This window comes from Rutidosis leptorrhynchoides, unplaced genomic scaffold (assembly GCF_046630445.1).
Source record: "Rutidosis leptorrhynchoides isolate AG116_Rl617_1_P2 unplaced genomic scaffold, CSIRO_AGI_Rlap_v1 contig487, whole genome shotgun sequence".
NCBI classification, from domain to species: Eukaryota; Viridiplantae; Streptophyta; class Magnoliopsida; order Asterales; family Asteraceae; genus Rutidosis; species Rutidosis leptorrhynchoides.
Genome location: NW_027266717.1, coordinates 56713 through 64999, shown reverse-complemented (window position 1 = coordinate 64999; position 8287 = coordinate 56713). Strand labels below are relative to the sequence as shown.

The following is an 8287-nucleotide window of genomic DNA, read 5'->3' as shown; positions in this document are numbered from 1 at the left end:
GGAAATTGAAGGTTGGACTGCTAGGCTGCTTCCTTCAAGACAGGTAAAACCTCATTAGTAGTATTAAGTTATTCGTTTTTCACATCCTTTTGGGTTAAATGTATAACTAAAAGTAATGCATCTCTGATATTACGTTTTGCAGTTTGGTTATATCGTGTTGACTACATCTGCTGGTATCATGGATCATGAGGAAGCCAGAAGGAAGAACGTTGGTGGAAAAGTACTTGGTTTCTTTTATTAAGCAAATCACCATTATTATGTTGAAAATTTTCTTTCAAAGTGTTTGTACTTAAGAGATGGTTTTGTTGTTGGTTATGATTTTCAATGGATGTTGAGATTTTAAGGCCACCTTCTGTTCTGTTACTGGTATTATTACCTTGTTCGAAACAGGGGATTTAAAGCTTATCGTCCTCTATCTATGTGTAGCTTCAGCCTGAAAGTAATGTCATGAACTGATGAAATTCCCTTCTGGCATAGTTCACATCAATTTTTTTCTGGAATTTTGACTTTACAATCATCATTTTAACACTATAGATCTGATTCTTAATCGGAGGCTTGTTTTGTTTTCTCCCCTTTTAACTTTTGGTACAAAATGTTGGTCGCCGAAGTTATCTTCCGTCGCCATGCTTGTTCAAAACCTTAAGTCAAAGGTGTAGTTCTATTCGGATCTCAAATGAAATGATCAATCACGAAGCTCTACAAAGCTTTTATGTGAATAAAAGAAACAAATTAAATCAAAAATTGAAACAAGCTAAAGCCAACGAAAGTGGAAGTCTGACCATCAATACTCTTTCCACTTGTCATTGTGGTTCATTACAAAATTCCGAATGGAGAATTTGCAGTAAAACTTTGTTTTAAAAGAAAGTTAGTCTGTTGGGCAGTGGGCATGTATGTATTCATGAGTTAAGAGTGGAGCACGATTCAAATGGAGATAAATTTTGTCTATTAAATGAGCACATGATACAATATCTAGTAAAACATAGTTGATCGCTTCATTTAGGTGAATCTCAATATCAATAGTCAATAAATACATGAAGAAAAGAGAAAAACAAAAAACTTTTCTTGCTACAAAAACACCATTATGAATGTTTGAGCCATAATAAAGTACACAATCTTCATAGATATACTGCCAAAGGGTCATTAGTTGCCCACTTCCACTTGATCAATGATCGAACTTGTTTTGCCATTTTAAGATAGGCAATTCCTGAAGCATCATCGATCATCATAACTACCATCATCGCCGCCAAGGTTGTTGCCGCGGTGAGAAGCGTTAGGAATCCATGTGGAATATTGACATGAGACCTAACATGGAGTGGAGGAGGTTGCTCAAGTGTAGAGATGTCTGTTTCTGGTTTATAAAGAAAAAGAGAAAATGTACACTTTCGTCCCTCACGTTTCACCTGTAACACTTTTTCAGTCCCTCATGTATTTTCGTTAGCCTAACAAATCTTCACGTTTCCAAAAATCAGCCAAAAAAACCCATCTGCCGTTAACTTTGCATATGTGGCACCTCGTCAGCTAACTGACCAATATATTTGTGACACGTGTCATCTGACTCATAAAAAAACTTTAACACACCATCAAATAATCCACATTTTCTTTTGAAAAATTGGTGACGTGGCAAAAAATGGTGATGTATCATTGACACGTGTCACAATTATATGAGTCTGTTAGCTGATTAGGCATGAGTAGGCGCCATAGAGCGTTACATAAGTGCCATGTAAGTGAAGTTAACGACGGAGAGGTATTTTTGGCTGATTTTTGAAAATATGAAGGTTTGTTAGGCTAACGAAAATACGTGAGGGACTGAAAAAGTGTTACAAGTGAAACGTGATGGATGAAAATATATGTTTTTTCAATGAAAAAAACAAAGCCTCGGTGGAAGTGAGGTAAGAATCTTCCAAGCATATACTTAAAGATCTATTCTTTTCCATTTATTTCTTTCATATTTAAATAGATGATATTTTGGTTTTTTAAGTTCATTAAAAAATTGATGTATTTGATCATCATTATTATCTAAATACATCAAATTTACGATGAATCTAGACAGTGAAAGCGTCAACTATTTATACAGAAAGATAATAAGTTTTATTATTTTTTACTAGACTAACACATTAGTATTATTATTTTTATAAATAAAAGTGAAATTAGGATGTAAATAGCTCTCCATTTTTGCGTTCCATGCAATTTTTCTGTCACTGCTTTTAGTTTGTACTAGTTCAATTGGCTGCATTTGAAAATAAAATAACTAATCCAGTAATCCACCATATTACTACCCATCAGCAATTATGAACCACCCTCCACTTTTGTTTATGCACCAAGAAAAATCGTAATCAACTTGCTCATCAGATCGCTAACTTAGAAGCCAATGGACAAAGATGGTTACCTTCTTCTTCGGTGGTGATTGTGGCTGCTGACGATCTGTATTGAATAATACTCCCTCTTTTCTGTTAATACTCCCTCTTTTACATTAAAAAAAAAAAAACCCTGTTTGTTAGGTCCCATTACCATACTAGAATTAAATATTGAAATGAACATGACAGGATAAAAAAAAGCAACTTTGTTCAAACCTAATTGATTTCACATGGTTGAACCCCTGGAACCATTTTTTTTTTTATTTTTATAATTGGAACCGAATTTTACTCACCAGGTGTCAGAATTCTCTTGGCCCTTTCCTTCCCGATGCTAACATGAGCAGATATAAACAATTTGATTATGCGCATTTTAGCCACCCTCCATTATCGGATTTGGGGAAGGAAAGGAGCTTTGTTAAGTTTTTGTTGTATCGCATTGTAAGCTTCTCTCTTAACAAAAACAAAATTACTCCAAAAAAATATCTTCATCATCGTTTCGCACCTCTTGGAGATCTCTACAACACGCTTCATTGTCTTTGATCCGGTACATTTCTCTTGCAAACGATCTTAATCTGTATTTTCCGTGTAATTCCTGTAACTTTGTATTTGTTAATTTTGCAGAGAGGTTATTTTAGATCTTTTATTTCCATTTTTCAATGGCTGCTCCACCTCAAAGAGCCCGAGCTGATTACGATTACCTTATAAAGCTTCTATTGATCGGCGATAGCGGTACTTTTCATTCATACCCATAATTTTTTATTTTTTTTTGCTGTCTCCAGGATCAATTAGATCAATGTATAACAGATCGCGTTTGTTATCCTCAGATTGTGAAATTGGACGTCTGATGTTTTCATTGGTCGCTTGCATAGTTTTGAGCTTGTTAGAGTTGAGCATTGTTCAATGATTGCCATCTAGGGTTTATGTTTTCGTGGTAAAAGGTTGATCGTTGTCATGCAATTTGATTTCTCATCAATTTACTATGTTGATTGAGTATGCTGCTAGTGATTGAGAAACTTAAGCATTGTTGAATGATTGCCATCGAGTATGATTGGAGTTTGAATATCCATTCCTGCTTTGTCGTGCTGCAATGTTACATACACATGAGCATTTCGATTAAATCAGTTTATGCATTTTGTAAAGAGCATAGCATCTTTTGACTTGTTCAGTTGGGTCTATGTCTAACTCCTTTTTTCTTCCTGTATTTTGGAAATCTCATTAATGTACATTTCTTGTCTATCAATGATTTTAAAGATGTTTTGCCAAGAAGTTTCATTGAGGACTGCTAGGCGTTAGCTTGTGACACCCTTTTCTTGTTCACATATTTTGTCGTACTGTAGTCGTGAAAGAGCACTATTGAGATACATATTTAGTTAAAGCTACTACCTCCTTCCTCTCTTACAACTCATTTTCTTTCATGTTGGTCCCCAACTCTATATATTGGTTCTTATTTCCGGACATTCTGTAGATATTACAATGAAACATTCTCTTGCAACGATGCTTTGAATGATTCCTGGGATTTTCCTTTACAGGTGTGGGTAAGAGTTGCCTCCTTTTACGTTTCTCAGATGGTTCCTTCACCACCAGTTTTATCACCACTATTGGGTGAGTATGTTCTGAGGTTTGGGTTAAATTGTGTATCTAGAAAAACGTATCCCAGTTCTTTACATGTCGTCTCTTATGCAGTATTGACTTTAAGATAAGAACCATAGAACTTGATGGAAAGCGAATCAAGCTTCAAATCTGGGATACAGCTGGTCAGGAACGTTTCCGAACTATCACTACTGGTATGTTTCCTTTCCTTCCTTTTCTTTTACTGATGGAATCAGGAATCAGTTTATTTAAGACACTTACGAAAAACAACTTTTTTTATTAGTACCAACTACCAAGGTTTTTCTTAGGTTTCTAGATTGTCTTGTTGACTATTGTGTCAATCTCATGCACCCTTGTGGAAGTTTGCCAGAGATATCTGGGTGGTTGTTTCCTGTAGTAGAAGTACCGTATTATTATTCTAGAGTCATCCTGCAGAACACTATAGCCTAAATGAACTGTTTTGATTATAGTCATTAACGTGGCTTATCTTATCACTTCTTTTAAATATATTGTTGTTCATGTTTTATATTAGTGTTGTTCATGTTATGACTTCTTTTAAAAAAGCTGTAATTTTTGTAATTATATTTTGCAGCATACTATCGTGGAGCCATGGGCATTTTGCTGGTTTACGATGTTACAGACGAATCATCTTTCAATAGTAATCCACCACTCTCTCAGACAAATCTGAATTGCAAGCTAAATTAATTATCTATGTTTATTCATTTAGTATTTGAAATGACTTGACCGTGCAAATTCAAAGAATTTTATGGGTAGACTTACAGTTTTTCCTTATTTTCTCTTATGTCTTCTTACCTTTTTCAGACATTAGAAATTGGATCCGCAACATTGAACAACACGCATCAGATAATGTTAACAAGATACTGGTCGGGAACAAAGCTGACATGGATGAAAGCAAAAGGGTAACTCACCCTTACTGACTCCTTTATTTTCTTGGTTGGAAAAATGAATATCAGTTTTACCTGGCTCTGTTACTCATCATTTAACAATGAAGAACTTGAAACATTCATATGCACGTATGATTTTGTTTGTCAATGATGAATTAGTTATTGTTTTCAGGCAGTGCCAACCGCCAAGGGACAAGCACTGGCCGATGAGTATGGGATACAATTCTTTGAAACTGTAAGTGATGTTCCTTGTCATGAAAGCTATATTGATATACAGCATTGTGCTATGGGTTAATGGTATTATTCTTCATTTTTGCAGAGTGCGAAAACCAATTTGAATGTGGAGCAAGTTTTCTTTTCAATAGCTAGGGATATTAAGCAAAGGCTAGCTGACACAGACGCCCGGGCTGAGGTATTTTGTGCCCTAGGAGACACAATGATTATTGCTATAATAATCTTCTTTATTAATTGAAGTGTTGAACCACCAGCTTTTGTTTGTTTGTGTTTTTGCCATATGTAGCCTTCGACCATCAAGATTAATCAACCAGAGCAGGGAGCAGGTGGTCAAGCTGCAACGAAGTCAGCTTGCTGTGGTTCTTAAAAGGTGTTGGAGACATCGGTGTACGTAATCATTTGAAAGAAAACTAATTGTTATGACAATGTGATATGATTCTTCAGTGCTTGTAATTTTTTGTCATTCTTTTCCCCATCTCGTTTTAGTGTGTGAGAAAGGTAGACAGTCTATCTTCTTCTTTGTTAATTGGAGAACTTTACTATGTGGGTAATAGCTTTATGTATCTTGTGGTATATTTATTTGTTGTTTTTTTTTTTTCAATCCAGATACTATTTATCATCTCTGCTATTCCTTTTGAACTCACTATACGTTTAAGTAACCAGTCAATTGAGTTTACCAACAAACCTGGGAAATTAGAGCTTCTAAATTCCTATTGATGAAACGATTAAAACCAGTAGACAAACGAAACTGTCGAAATATATGCAATTACTAACCGGAAGTCAGTCAGGCAGTCTGATTGGCTGATCCTAATGGACCGAAAGCTACTTTATGAACAAGAAAGTGCATATTTTTGTTTGGGTTGAAGTTCATAATTATTTTATTATTACGGGATGTCCAAATTTCGGTCTATTTTGTTAAATTTCTGAGAATGAATTGAAAATTGAGAGAAATCAAGTTTGATTCAACTCAAAGAAAATTATAATATAGGGAATGAAAAGTGATAATTGAACTTCTTAATTAACACAACAAGATACATGATAATATAGAAAGATTGTGTAGTGAAGATGGCGTGGGATGGTGGTGAAAGACAGCTTGAAATATGGTGTTGTGAAAGATATATCCGGGTGTTGATGTTGTTGAAGCATGGTGGTACCAGAAAATCAAATAAAGACATGGTGGTGAAAGAGACATCGTAAAGTGGAATGGGCCGTGAGCAAGTAGGCTGAAAATGGGCCAAAGTCCAAATTTCAGCATATTTAAGCTCTATCATCATGTTTGAAATTGGAGTAGTTAATTAATAACAAGCAGATGAAGAAATATCCAATGAGACTACAAATATAAATTAATTAATTAAAAGATCCACCATTCAATTAAATACATGATGATTGATGAACTCCAATGTGCCAAACGTACGGCAACTTAAAAGGAAATAACTCGGCCGGCTTTCTTAATAATCTTCCATTTGTGTTCTATGATCTTCATCAATCATCACCAGGTGCTGAAATGAAAAGACTTGACATGCACGCAATGGAACAGTCCACGTCATCCTGATCTAGGATTGCCAAGTGTTGGAAGTTGAATATTAATTGAGCTGTTGAATGTTGGCGGCGCGACCGAGAAAATGCATTTCAGTTCAATTTTATTTACTGGATGTACAAAATTTTTTGGTCAATTAATCATGTTTTCATTTTTAAAACCATTCACAAAATACCGTTTCAATACTTATCCATCTTACAATTGCATAAGAGCCCTGCTCTAGTAATTGACATCATGGTGCATGCCTCTTTAAAATGTTTTATATACAGTTTAATTGTCTGATTAATTAACGTAATTGTGCGCGTGTATGTAAAAGATCAAACAAAGTCATATTTAGGAAACTAGAAGTACTAATTAAATCAGTTGACAATTGAGACTTGATTGTGTTCGTCAATTTCTTTGAATTTCAAAGAATAAACTCATCTTTTACTTGATTTTTATTTTAGTTTTCACACAACAATGCACACTTTGACATTTTGACAAGCAATATACTTATATATATATATATATATATACTTATAATATACTAATCTCAAGTAGCTAGCTAATTAATACTAATTTGCTTTGCAATTGTATTTTAAGTTCATACTCTATCCGACTTTGCTATCCCGTTTTAGTTTTGAACTTTTGTTGCATCGGATCGAGGATGATGTTTTCAATAATACTAACGATTTTATCTAATTTAAATATTTAAAATTTTATTTGGAGATTATTGAAAGTTTGATCCGAATGATCTTGATCATTCTAATTTTAATAAAATTTTAGCCCCTCGTTTATCATTTTAAAAAAATTAAATATTATGGTTGATATATTGAATGACGTTCAAAATAAATAATTCTAACTTTATCAACTTTCAAAAAAATAAAAATAAAAATAAAAATGTAGTAACTGATGCCTACCGCAATACAAATTTACAGTATGCTAGAAATATATATCTGAAAATAATATTTTTATAAGTGAAAATCCAATGGTTCTCGTATGTATCACCAATGCAATTTACAGTATGATAAATAAATAAATGAATAACTATAAAAATCCAACATAAAAGTGTTGGTAATAATAAACTAATCAAAAAAGATATGAACAAACACGTGTAATTTCTAATCAAAGAACGATATCTAATGGAAGCAATCGACAGCTTGTGGAACAACATGAGCCTTGCCTTGTAAATTCAAGTCCAAGTCGCTATCAACAAGCGCCAAATTCAAATCAAGTCCCCAAACTCTCTTAATACTACTATTCGATTTCTTCAAAACCGGCACGATCGGTAACAGAGACCGAGTCACCAACTCACTGCTACTCGTCGAAGAATTAGACGTCGTCGTTTCAGCTCTGTGCCTCCTCATGTGACCGCCAAGTGCTTGACCGATCGCAAACTCGAGACCACAGATCGAACACTCGTGTGTAGTCTTGGTCTTCTTCGGCGAAATCGGCTCCTGTAAAACCTCTCCGTTAATCATATTCTTAGGTTTCTTGTGACTCGCTCGATGACCGCCTAATGCTTGAAACGACGAGAATTTCTTGTTGCACGTTTTGCACTCGAACATACGATCGAACGTCGCCGGCAACGACGAGTAATCGGTATTTCCGACTTTAGATAGTAGCATCAAGCAATTAGCCATCGCCATGGCTTCGATTTCGGTATCGTCGACTCTAGCTCTCTTCAT

The 8287-nt window shown here is 34.7% G+C and overlaps 2 protein-coding genes across 2 annotated transcripts; one reads left to right on the top strand and one right to left on the bottom strand.

The window, feature by feature from the left end:
• The first annotated feature begins 3010 nt into the window (after positions 1–3010).
• On the top strand, positions 3011–5450 carry LOC139883989 (ras-related protein RABE1c-like). The gene is made up of 8 exons (XM_071868075.1): positions 3011–3083; positions 3884–3956; positions 4038–4138; positions 4537–4602; positions 4767–4864; positions 5022–5084; positions 5169–5261; positions 5370–5450. The coding sequence occupies exons 1-8, from the start codon at positions 3011–3013 to the stop codon at positions 5448–5450; spliced, it is 648 nt and encodes a 215-aa protein (XP_071724176.1).
• A 2288-nt stretch (positions 5451–7738) lies between these two features.
• Positions 7739–8287, bottom strand: LOC139883987 (zinc finger protein ZAT12-like). The gene has a single exon (XM_071868074.1). The coding sequence runs from the start codon at positions 8285–8287 to the stop codon at positions 7739–7741; it is 549 nt and encodes a 182-aa protein (XP_071724175.1).

Bases quoted from the DNA above. Each gene is read 5' to 3' on its own strand.
- LOC139883989 (XM_071868075.1), top strand. From the start codon at position 3,011: ATGGCTGCTCCACCTCAAAGAGCCCGAGCTGATTACGATTACCTTATA. The intron at 4,603-4,766 runs GTAATCCACCAC...TACCTTTTTCAG, and splicing joins AGACGAATCATCTTTCAATA to ACATTAGAAATTGGATCCGC. The intron at 5,085-5,168 runs GTAAGTGATGTT...TCATTTTTGCAG, and splicing joins GGATACAATTCTTTGAAACT to AGTGCGAAAACCAATTTGAA.
- LOC139883987 (XM_071868074.1), bottom strand. From the start codon at position 8,287: ATGAAGAGAGCTAGAGTCGACGATACCGAAATCGAAGCCATGGCGATG.